General features: G+C 57.5%; 1 protein-coding gene across 1 annotated transcript in view; it reads left to right on the top strand.

The window, feature by feature from the left end:
* Positions 1 to 12807, top strand: part of LOC132386382 (persulfide dioxygenase ETHE1, mitochondrial-like) — a 43059-nt gene that overhangs the window by 23585 nt on the left and 6667 nt on the right. Inside the window, exons 2-3 of the mRNA XM_059958632.1 lie at positions 8740 to 8884; positions 10530 to 10678. Coding sequence (XP_059814615.1) covers positions 8740 to 8884; positions 10530 to 10678 — 294 coding nt within the window. The remainder of the gene's footprint in view (positions 1 to 8739; positions 8885 to 10529; positions 10679 to 12807) is intronic.

The raw sequence follows: 12807 nt of genomic DNA, 5'->3' as shown, positions 1-12807 counted from the left end.
CCCCACCACCGACTGCTCTTCCCTCATTCCCCACCACCTACTGCTCTTCCCTCATTCCCCACCACCGACTGCTCTTCCCTCATTCCCCACCACCTACTGCTCTTCCCTCATTCCCCACCACCGACTGCTCTTCCCTCATTCCCCACCACCTACTGCTCTTCCCTCATTCCCCACCACCTACTGCTCTTCCCTCATTCCCCACCACCGACTGCTCTTCCCTCATTCCCCACCACCTACTGCTTCCCTCATTCCCCACCACCTACTGCTCTTCCCTCATTCCCCACCACCGACTGCTCTTCCCTCAATCCCCACCACCTACTGCTCTTCCCTCAATCCCCACCACCGACTGCTCTTCCCTCATTCCCCACCACCTACTGCTCTTCCCTCATTTCCCACCACCTACTGCTCTTCCCTCATTCCCCACCACCGACTGCTCTTCCCTCATTCCCCACCACCTACTGCTCTTCCCTCATTCCCCACCACCGACTGCTCTTCTCTCAATCCCCACCACCGACTGCTCTTCCCTCATTCCCCACTACCGACTGCTCTTCGCTCATTCCCCACCACCGACTGCTCTTCCCTCATTCCCCACCACCGACTGCTCTTCCCTCATTCCCCACCACCGACTGCTCTTCCCTCATTCCCCACCACCGACTGCTCTGCCCTCATTCCCCACCACCGACTGCTCTTCCCTCATTCCCCACCACCTACTGCTCTTCCCTCATTCCCCACCACCGACTGCTCTTCCCTCATTCCCCACCACCTACTGCTCTTCCCTCATTCCCCACCACCTACTGCTCTTCCCTCATTCCCCACCACCGACTGCTCTTCCCTCAATCCCCACCACCTACTGCTCTTCCCTCAATCCTCACCACCGACTGCTCTTCCCTCATTCCCCATCACCGACTGCTCTTCCCTCATTCCCCACCACCGACTGCTCTTCCCTCATTCCCCACCACCGACTGCTCTTCCCTCATTCCCCACCACCGACTGCTCTTCCCTCATTCCCCACCACCGACTGCTCTTCCCTCATTCCCCATCACCTACTGCTCTTCCCTCATTCCCCACCACCGATTGCTCTTCCCTCATTCCCCATCACCTACTGCTCTTCCCTCATTCCCCACCACCGACTGCTCTTCCCTCAATCCCCACCACCGACTGCTCTTCCCTCATTCCCCACCACCGACTGCTCTTCCCTCATTCCCCACCACATACTGCTCTTCCCTCATTCCCCTTCACCGACTGCTCTTCCCTCATTCCCCACCACCTACTGCTCTTCCCTCATTCCCCACCACCTACTGCTCTTCCCTCATTCCCCTTCACCGACTGCTCTTCCCTCATTCCCCTTCACCGACTGCTCTTCCCTCATTCCCCACCACCGACTGCTCTTCCCTCATTCCCCACCACCTACTGCTCTTCCCTCATTCCCCACCACCGACTGCTCTTCCCTCATTCCCCACCACCTACTGCTCTTCCCTCATTCCCCACCACCGACTGCTCTTCCCTCATTCCCCATCACCGACTGCTCTTCCCTCATTCCCCATCACCGACTGCTCTTCCCTCATTCCCCACCACCGACTGCTCTTCCCTCATTCCCCACCACCGACTGCTCTTCCCTCATTCCCCACCACCGATTGCTCTTCCCTCATTCCCCATCACCGACTGCTCTTCCCTCATTCCCCACCACCTACTGCTGTTCCCTCATTCCCCATCACCGACTGCTCTTCCCTCATTCCCCATCACCGACTGCTCTTCCCTCATTCCCCACCACCGACTGCTCTTCCCTTAATCCCCACCACCGACTGCTCTTCCCTCATTCCCCTTCACCGACTGCTCTTCCCTCATTCCCCACCACCTACTGCTCTTCCCTCATTCCTCACCACCGACTGCTCTTCCCTCATTCCCCACCACCTACTGCTCTTCCCTCATTCCCCACCACCGACTGCTCTTCCCTCATTCCCCACCACCGACTGCTCTTCCCTCATTCCCCACCACCGACTGCTCTTCCCTCATTCCCCACCACCGACTGCTCTTCCCTCATTCCCCACCACCGACTGCTCTTCTCTCAATCCCCACCACCGACTGCTCTTCCCTCAATCCCCACCACCGACTGCTCTTCCCTCATTCCCCATCACCTACTGCTCTTCTCTCAATCCCCACCACCGACTGCTCTTCCCTCAATCCCCTCCACCGACTGCTCTTCCCTCATTCCCCATCACCTACTGCTCTTCCCTCATTCCCCACCACCGACTGCTCTTCCCTCATTCCCCATCACCTACTGCTCTTCCCTCATTCCCCACCACCGACTGCTCTTCCCTCATTCCCCATCACCTACTGCTCTTCCCTCATTCCCCACCACCGACTGCTCTTCCCTCAATCCCCACCACCGACTGCTCTTCCCTCATTCCCCACCACCGACTGCTCTTCCCTCATTCCCCACCACCTACTGCTCTTCCCTCATTGCCCTTCACCGACTGCTCTTCCCTCATTCCCCACCACCTACTGCTCTTCCCTCATTCCCCACCACCGACTGCTCTTCCCTCATTACCCACCACCGACTGCTTTTCCCTCATTCCCCATCACCGACTGCTCTTCCCTCATTCCCCACCACCGACTGCTCTTCCCTCAATCCCCACCACCGACTGCTCTTCCCTCATTCCCCACCACCGACTGCTCTTCCCTCATTCCCCACCACCTACTGCTCTTCCCTCATTCCCCACCACCTACTGCTCTTCCCTCAATCCCCACCACCGACTGCTCTTCCCTGATTCCCCACCACCTACTGCTCTTCCCTCATTCCCCTTCACCGACTGCTCTTCCCTCATTCCCCACCACCGACTGCTCTTCCCTTATTCCCCACCACCGACTGCTCTTCCCTCATTCCCCACCACCGACTGCTCTTCCCTCATTCCCCATCACCTACTGCTCTTCCATCATTCCCCACCACCGACTGCTCTTCCCTCATTCCCCAACACCTACTGCTCTTCCCTCATTCCCCACCACCGACTGCTCTTCCCTCAATCCCCACCACCGACTGCTCTTCCCTCATTCCCCTTCACCGACTGCTCTTCCCTCATTCCCCACCACCGACTGCTCTTCCCTCATTCCCCACCACCGACTGCTCTTCCCTCATTCCCCACCACCGACTGCTCTTCCCTCATTCCCCACCACCGACTGCTCTTCCCTCATTCCCCACCACCGACTGCTCTTCCCTCATTCCCCACCACCTACTGCTCTTCCCTCATTCCCCACCACCTACTGCTCTTCCCTCATTCCCCACCACCGACTGCTCTTCCCTCATTCCCCATCACCGACTGCTCTTCCCTCATTCCCCACCACCGACTGCTCTTCCCTCATTCCCCATCACAGACTGCTCTTCCCTCATTCCCCATCACCGACTGCTCTTCCCTCATTCCCCACCACCGACTGCTCTTCCCTCATTCCCCACCACCTACTGCTCTTCCCTCATTCCCCACCACCTACTGCTCTTCCCTCATTCCCCACCACCGACTGCTCTTCCCTCATTCCCCACCACCTACTGCTCTTCCCTTAATCCCCACCACCGACTGCTCTTCCCTCATTCCCCTTCACCGACTGCTCTTCCCTCATTCCCCACCACCTACTGCTCTTCCCTCATTCCTCACCACCGACTGCTCTTCCCTCATTCCCCACCACCTACTGCTCTTCCCTCATTCCCCACCACCGACTGCTCTTCCCTCATTCCCCATCACCGACTGCTCTTCCCTCATTCCCCACCACCTACTGCTCTTCCCTCATTCCCCACCACCTACTGCTCTTCCCTCATTCCCCACCACCGACTGCTCTTCCCTCATTCCCCACCACCGACTGCTCTTCCCTCATTCCCCGCCACCGACTGCTCTTCCCTCATTCCCCGCCACCTACTGCTCTTCCCTCAGTCCCCGCCACCTACTGCTCTTCCCTCAGTCCCCACCACCGACTGCTTTTCCCTCATTCCCCATCACCTACTGCTCTTCCCTCATTCCCCACCACCGACTGCTCTTCCCTCATTCCCCACCACCGACTGCTCTTCCCTCATTCCCCACCACCGACTGCTCTTCCCTCAATCCCCACCACCGACTGCTCTTCCCTCATTCCCCACCACCGACTGCTTTTCCCTCATTCCCCATCACCTACTGCTCTTCCCTCATTCCCCACCACCGACTGCTCTTCCCTCATTCCCCACCACCGACTGCTCTTCCCTCATTCCCCACCACCGACTGCTCTTCCCTCATTCCCCACCACCGACTGCTCTTCCCTCATTCCCCATCACCTACTGCTCTTCCCTCATTCCCCACCACCGACTGCTCTTCCCTCATTCCCCATCACGTACTGCTCTTCCCTCATTCCCCACCACCGACTGCTCTTCCCTCAATCCCCACCACCGACTGCTCTTCCCTCATTCCCCACCACCGACTGCTCTTCCCTCATTCCCCACCACCTACTGCTCTTCCCTCATTCCCCTTCACCGACTGCTCTTCCCTCATTCCCCTTCACCGACTGCTCTTCCCTCATTCCCCACCACCGACTGCTCTTCCCTCATTCCCCACCACCTACTGCTCTTCCCTCATTCCCCACCACCGACTGCTCTTCCCTCATTCCCCACCACCTACTGCTCTTCCCTCATTCCCCACCACCTACTGCTCTTCCCTCATTTCCCACCACCTACTGCTCTTCCCTCATTCCCCACCACCGACTGCTCTTCCCTCATTCCCCACCACCTACTGCTCTTCCCTCATTCCCCACCACCGACTGCTCTTCTCTCAATCCCCACCACCGACTGCTCTTCCCTCATTCCCCACTACCGACTGCTCTTCGCTCATTCCCCACCACCGACTGCTCTTCCCTCATTCCCCACCACCGACTGCTCTTCCCTCATACCCCACCACCTACTGCTCTTCCCTCATTCCCCACCACCGACTGCTCTTCCCTCATTCCCCACCACCTACTGCTCTTCCCTCATTCCCCACCACCTACTGCTCTTCCCTCATTTCCCACCACCTACTGCTCTTCCCTCATTCCCCACCACCGACTGCTCTTCCCTCATTCCCCACCACCTACTGCTCTTCCCTCATTCCCCACCACCTACTGCTCTTCCCTCATTCCCCACCACCGACTGCTCTTCTCTCAATCCCCACCACCGACTGCTCTTCCCTCATTCCCCACTACCGACTGCTCTTCGCTCATTCCCCACCACCGACTGCTCTTCCCTCATTCCCCACCACCGACTGCTCTTCCCTCATTCCCCACCACCGACTGCTCTTCCCTCATTCCCCACCACCAACTGCTCTGCCCTCATTCCCCACCACCGACTGCTCTTCCCTCATTCCGCACCACCTACTGCTCTTCCCTCATTCCCCACCACCGACTGCTCTTCCCTCATTCCCCACCACCTACTGCTCTTCCCTCATTCCCCACCACCTACTGCTCTTCCCTCATTCCCCACCACCTACTGCTCTTCCCTCATTCCCCACCACCGACTGCTCTTCCCTCAATCCCCACCACCTACTGCTCTTCCCTCAATCCTCACCACCGACTGCTCTTCCCTCATTCCCCATCACCGACTGCTCTTCCCTCATTCCCCACCACCGACTGCTCTTCCCTCATTCCCCATCACCGACTGCTCTTCCCTCATTCCCCACCACCTACTGCTCTTCCCTCATTCCCCACCACCGACTGCTCTTCCCTCATTCCCCACCACCTACTGCTCTTCCCTCATTCCCCACCACCGACTGCTCTTCTCTCAATCCCCACCACCGACTGCTCTTCCCTCATTCCCCATCACCGACTGCTCTTCCCTCATTCCCCACCACCGACTGCACTTCCCTCATTCCCCACCACCTACTGCTCTTCCCTCATTCATCATCACCGACTGCTCTTCCCTCAATCCCCACCACCGACTGCTCTTCCCTCATTCCCCACCACCTACTGCTCTTCCCTCATTCCCCATCACCGACTGCTCTTCCCTCATTCCCCACCACCTACTGCTCTTCCCTCATTCCCCACCACCGACTGCTCTTCTCTCAATCCCCACCACCGACTGCTCTTCCCTCATTCCCCATCACCGACTGCTCTTCCCTCATTCCCCACCACCGACTGCACTTCCCTCATTCCCCACCACCTATTGCTCTTCCCTCATTCATCATCACCGACTGCTCTTCCCTCAATCCCCACCACCGACTGCTCTTCCCTCATTCCCCACCACCTACTGCTCTTCCCTCATTCCCCATCACCGACTGCTCTTCCCTCATTCCCCACCACCGACTGCTCTTCTCTCAATCCCCACCACCGACTGCTCTTCCCTCATTCCCCATCACCTACTGCTCTTCCCTCATTCCTCACCACCGACTGCTCTTCCCTCATTCCCCATCACCTTCTGCTCTTCCCTCATTCCCCACCACCGACTGCTCTTCCCTCATTCCCCACCACCTACTGCTCTTCCCTCATTCCCCATCACCGACTGCTCTTCCCTCATTCCCCACCACCTACTGCTCTTCCCTCATTCCCCATCACCGACTGCTCTTCCCTCATTCCCCACCACCTACTGCTCTTCCCTCATTCCCCACCACCGACTGCTCTTCTCTCAATCCCCACCACCGACTGCTCTTCCCTCATTCCCCATCACCGACTGCTCTTCCCTCATTCCCCACCACCGACTGCACTTCCCTCATTCCCCACCACCTATTGCTCTTCCCTCATTCATCATCACCGACTGCTCTTCCCTCAATCCCCACCACCGACTGCTCTTCCCTCATTCCCCACCACCTACTGCTCTTCCCTCATTCCCCATCACCGACTGCTCTTCCCTCATTCCCCACCACCGACTGCTCTTCTCTCAATCCCCACCACCGACTGCTCTTCCCTCATTCCCCATCACCTACTGCTCTTCCCTCATTCCTCACCACCGACTGCTCTTCCCTCATTCCCCATCACCTTCTGCTCTTCCCTCATTCCCCACCACCGACTGCTCTTCCCTCATTCCCCACCACCTACTGCTCTTCCCTCATTCCCCACCACCGACTGCTCTTCCCTCATTCCCCACCACCGACTGCTCTTCCCTCATTCCCCACCACCGACTGCTCTTCCCTCATTCCCCATCACCGACTGCTCTTCCCTCATTCCCCACCACCGACTGCTCTTCCCTCATTCCCCACCACCTACTGCTCTTCCCTCATTCCCCATCACCGACTGCTCTTCCCTCATTCCCCACCACCGACTGCTCTTCTCTCAATCCCCACCACCGACTGCTCTTCCCTCATTCCCCATCACCTACTGCTCTTCCCTCATTCCTCACCACCGACTGCTCTTCCCTCATTCCCCATCACCTACTGCTCTTCCCTCATTCCCCACCACCGACTGCTCTTCCCTCATTCCCCACCACCTACTGCTCTTCCCTCATTCCCCACCACCGACTGCTCTTCCCTCATTCCCCACCACCTACTGCTCTTCCCTCATTCCTCACCACCGACTGCTCTTCCCTCATTCCCCATCACCTACTGCTCTTCCCTCATTCCCCACCACTGACTGCTCTTCCCTCATTCCCCATCACCTACTGCTCTTCCCTCATTCCCCACCACCTACTGCTCTTCCCTCATTCCCCATCACCGACTGCTCTTCCCTCATTCCCCATCACCGACTGCTCTTCCCTCATTCCCCACCACCTACTGCTCTTCCCTCATTCCCCATTACCGACTGCTCTTCCCTCATTCCCCACCACCTACTGCGCTTCCCTCATTCCCCACCACCGACTGCTCTTCCCTCATTCCCCACCACCGACTGCTCTTCCCTCATTCCCCACCACCTACTGCTCTTCCCTCATTCCCCACCACCGACTGCTCTTCCCTCATTCCCCATCACCGACTGCTCTTCCCTCATTCCCCACCACCTGCTGCTCTTCCCTCATTCCCCACCACCTACTGCTCTTCCCTCATTCCCCACCACCTACTGCTCTTCCCTCATTCCCCACCACCTACTGCTCTTCCTTCATTCCCCACCACCGACTGCTCTTCCCTCATTCCCCACCACCGACTGCTCTTCCCTCATTCCCCACCACCTACTGCTCTTCCCTCATTCCCCACCACCTACTGCTCTTCCCTCAATCCCCACCACCGACTGCTCTTCCCTCAATCCCCACCACCGACTGCTCTTCCCTCATTCCCCACCACCGACTGCTCTTCCCTCATTCCCCACCACCGACTGCTCTTCCCTCATTCCCCACCACCGACTGCTCTTCCCTCATTCCCCACCACCGACTGCTCTTCCCTCAATCCCCACCACCGACTGCTCTTCCCTCATTCCCCACCACCTACTGCTCTTCCCTCAATCCCCACCACCTACTGCTCTTCCCTCATTCCCCACCGCCCCGATCTGGAGAGAAAGAGCAAGTAGAGATATTTATTTCGCAGGCACCCTCCCTTTCTCTGCAGTGCCCTTTACCCCCACGCTGAAAGCGAAGTGCCATTTGATGAATATTCCTCTGGTTAATCATTGCATTTTATAGGAAGGTTTGGTCTATGCTTGATGGATTCTCTCTCATCTACACACATGCAGATAATCATCACCAATAATAGCCTCCATGTGGGTCAAACAGCCAGTGTTTATTAAAGTCTCTACAGAAGGATTCAGTTCCTCCAGAATGCTGTCTGCAGCATTCATTATTTACAAATTCAGTAGACTTTCTTGTGTCCTGACCGCCTTTCTCCCCATGTCTCGTTTGCCCAGTTGTTTGAGAAAATTAGCTCCACCTACACCTACCTTCTGGCAGATGCGCAGAGCAGGGACGCCATCATCATCGACCCTGTTCTGGAGGAAGTCAGCAGGGACTCAAAGTTAATTCAGGAGCTCGGCTTAAAGCTTCTTTATGCAGGTATGACCCTATCACACAATTCCTCAGTCAGGCAGAAATGGTGCTCTCTCCACACCATCAGACACAGAGTGAATCTCCCTCCACACCGTCCCATCACACACTCCCGGGGTCAGACACAGAGTGAATCTCCCTCCACACCGTCCCATCACACACTTCCGGGGTCAGACACAGAGTGAATCTCCCTCCACACTGTCCCATCACACTCTCCTAGGGTCAGACACAGAGTGAATCTCCCTCCACACCGTCCCATCACACACTCCCGGGGTCAGAATCAGTGTGAAGATCCCTCCAAACCGTCCCATCACACACTCCCGGGGTCAGACACAGAGTGAATCTCCCTCCACACCATCCCATCACACTCTCACTGGGTCAGTCACAGAGTGAATCTCCCTCCACACCGTCCCATCACACACTCCCAGGCTCAGACACAGAGTGAATCTCCCTCCACACCGTCCCATCACACACTCCCGGGGTCAGACACAGAGAGAATCTCCCTCCACACCGTCCCATCACACACTCCCGGGGTCAGAATCAGTGTGAAGATCCCTCCACACTGTCCCATCAAATACTCCCAGGGTCAGACACAGAGTGAAGTTCCCTCCACACCGTCCCATCACACACTCCCAGGGTCAGACACAGAGTGAATCTCCCTTCACACCGTCCCATCACACACTCCCAGAGTCAGACACAGAGTGAATCTCCCTCCACACTGTCCCATCACACACTTCCAGGGTCAGACACAGAGTGAAGTTCTCTCCACCCCGTCCCATCACACACTCCCAGCGTCAGACACAGTGAATCTCCCTCCACACTGTCCCATCACACACTCCCAGGGTCAGACACAGTGAATCTCCCTCCACACTGTCCCATCACACACTCCCAGGGTCAGACACAGAGTGAATCTTCCTCCACACCGTCCCATCACACACTCCCATGGTCAGAGACAGAGTGAATCTCCCTCCACACCGTCCCATCACACACTCCCGGAGTCAGACACAGTGTGAATCTCCCTCCACACCGTCCCATCACACACTCCCAGGGTCAGACACAGAGTGAATCTCCCTCCACACCGTCCCATCACACACTCCCAGGGTCAGACACAGAGTGAATCTCCCTCCACACCGTCCCATCACACACTCCCAGGGTCAGACACAGAGTGAATCTCCCTCCACACCATCCCATCACACACTCCCAGGGTCAGACACAGAGTGAATCTCCCTCCACACCGTCCCATCACACACTCCCGGGGTCAGAATCTGTGTGAAGATCCCTCCATACCGTCCCATCACACACTCCCGGGGTCAGATACAGAGTGAATCTCCCTCCACACTGTCCCATCACACTCTCCCAGGGTCAGTCACAGAGTGAATCTCCCTCCACACCGTCCCATCACAGACTCCCGGGGTCAGACACAGAGTGAATCTCCCTCCACACCGTCCCATCACAGACTTTTAGGGTCAGACACAGAGTGAAGTTCCCTCCAGACCATCCCATCACACACTGCTCCCACAGAAATTCATTGTGCATGGGCCATAGGAAGTTACGGTTAGAGTGGAGGAGAGGCAGATAGAGGGGTGTTTGATCTGTTGTGAACTGCCCTGCTTGGAGAGTATGTGAACCTTCATCGCGGTTGTGTTACACTTAGTCAATACGCACTGCCACGCGGACCATGTGACCGGGAGCGGTCTCCTCAAATCCATCATTCCGGGCTGTCGCAGTGTTATTTCCAAGGACAGTGGGGCCGTAGCAGACATCCACGTCAGCGAAGGAGACACCATCAACTTCGGGAAGTTCGTGAGTAGTGAGGAGGGATTGCTGTGCTTCGGGGAAGGAGTGCTGGGTGAGGAGGGAGTACAGTGGGTGGGAGGAGGGATCTCTGGGTGGGAGGAGGGATCTCTGTGGGTGAGGAGGGATCTCTGGGTGAGGAGGGTTCTCTGGGTGGGAGGAGGGATCTCTGGGTGGAAGGAGGGATCTCTGGGTCGATGGAGGGTTCTCTGGGTGAGGAGGGTTCTCTGTGGGTGAGGAGGGTTCTCTGGGTGAGGAGGGATCTCTGGGTCGATGGAGGGTTCTCTGGGTGAGGAGGGATCTCTGTGGGTGAGGAGGGTTCTCTGGGTGAGGAGGGATCTCTGTGGGTGAGGGTTCTCTGGGTGAGGAGGGATCTCTGTGGGTGAGGAGGGTTCTCTGGGTGAGGAGGGATCTCTGTGGGTGAGGAGGGATCTCTGTGGGTGAGGAGGGATCTCTGTGGGTGAGGAGGGATCTCTGTGGGTGAGGAGGGATCTCTGTGGGTGAGGAGGGTTCTCTGGGTGAGGAGGGATCTCTGTGGGTGAGGAGGGATCTCTGGGTGGAGGGTTCTCTGGGTGGGAGGAGGGATCTCTGTGGGTGAGGAGGGATATCTGGGTGGGAGGAGGGTTCTCTGGGTGGGAGGAGTGATCTCTGTGGGTGAGGAGGGATCTTTATGGGTGAGGAGGGATCTGGGTGAGGAGGGATCTCTGGGTGAGGAGGGATCTTTATGGGTGAGGAGGGTTCTCTGGGTGGGAGGAGGGATTGTGGGTGAGGAGGGATCTCTGAGTGGGAGGAGGGATTGTGGGTGAGGAGGGATCTCTGGGTGGGAGGAGGGATCTCTGGGTGGAGGGTTCTCTGGGTGGGAGGAGGGATCTCTGGGTGGGAGGAGGGATCTGGGTGGGAGGAGGGATCTCTGGGTGAGGAGGGATCTTTATGGGTGAGGAGGGATATCTGGGTGGGAGGAGGGATCTCTGGGTAAGGAGGGTTCACTGGGTGGGAGGAGTGATCTCTGGGTGAGGAGGGATCTTTATGGGTGAGGAGGGTTCTCTGGTTGGGAGGAGGGATTGTGGGTGAGGAGGGATCTCTGGGTGGGAGGGATATCTGGGTGAGGAGGGATCTTTATGGGTGAGGAGGGATCTCTGGGTGGAAGGAGGGATATCTGGGTGAGGAGGGATCTTTATGGGTGAGGAGGGATCTCTGAGTGAGAGGAGGGATCTCTGTGGGTGAGGAGGGTTCTCTGGGTGGGAGGAGTGATCTCTGTGGGTGAGGAGGGAACTCTGGGTGAGGAGGGATCTCTGTGTGAGGAGGGTTCTCTGGGTGGGAGGAGGGATTGTGGGTGAGGAGGGATCTCTGGGTGAGGAGGAATCTTTATGGGTGAGGAGTGTTCTCTGGGTGGGAGGAGGGATCTCTGGGTGAGGAGGGATCTCTGGGTGAGGAGGAATCTTTATGGGTGAGGAGTGTTCTCTGGGTGGGAGGAGGGATCTCTGGGTGAGGAGGGATCTCTGGGTGAGGAGGAATCTTTATGGGTGAGGAGTGTTCTCTGGGTGGGAGGAGGGATCTCTGGGTGAGGAGGGATCTCTGGGTGAGGAGGGATCTCTGTGTGAGGAGGGTTCTCTGGGTGGGAGGAGGGATTGTGGGTGAGGAGGGATCTCTGGGTGAGGAGGAATCTTTATGGGTGAGGAGTGTTCTCTGGGTGGGAGGAGGGATCTCTGGGTGAGGAGGAATCTTTATGGGTGAGGAGTGTTCTCTGGGTGGGAGGAGGGATCTCTGGGTGAGGAGGGATCTCTGGGTGGGAGGAGTGATCTATGTGGGTGAGGTTCTCTGGGTGGGAGGGATCTCTGGGTGAGGAGGGATCTCTGTGTGAGGAGGGATCTTTATGGGTGAGGGTTCTCTGGTTGGGAGGAGGGATCTCTGTGGGTGAGGAGGGTTCTCTGGGTGGGAGGAGGGATTGTGGGTGAGGGATCTCTGGGTGACCAGGGATCTCCGTGGGTGAGGAGGGTTCTCTGGGTGGGAGGATTGTGGGTGAGGAGGGATTGTGGGTGAGGGATCTCTGTGTGAGGAGGGTTCTCTGGGTGGGAGGAGTGATCTCTGTGGGTGAGGAGGGTTCTCTGTGGGTGAGGAGGGATCTCTGTGTGAGGAGG

The sequence above is a fragment of the Hypanus sabinus genome, unplaced genomic scaffold, assembly GCF_030144855.1.
Source record: "Hypanus sabinus isolate sHypSab1 unplaced genomic scaffold, sHypSab1.hap1 scaffold_1135, whole genome shotgun sequence".
NCBI lineage: Eukaryota > Metazoa > Chordata > Chondrichthyes > Myliobatiformes > Dasyatidae > Hypanus > Hypanus sabinus.
The sequence above is the reverse complement of the archived record's forward strand: the minus strand, read 5'-3'. Positions and strand labels throughout refer to the sequence as shown.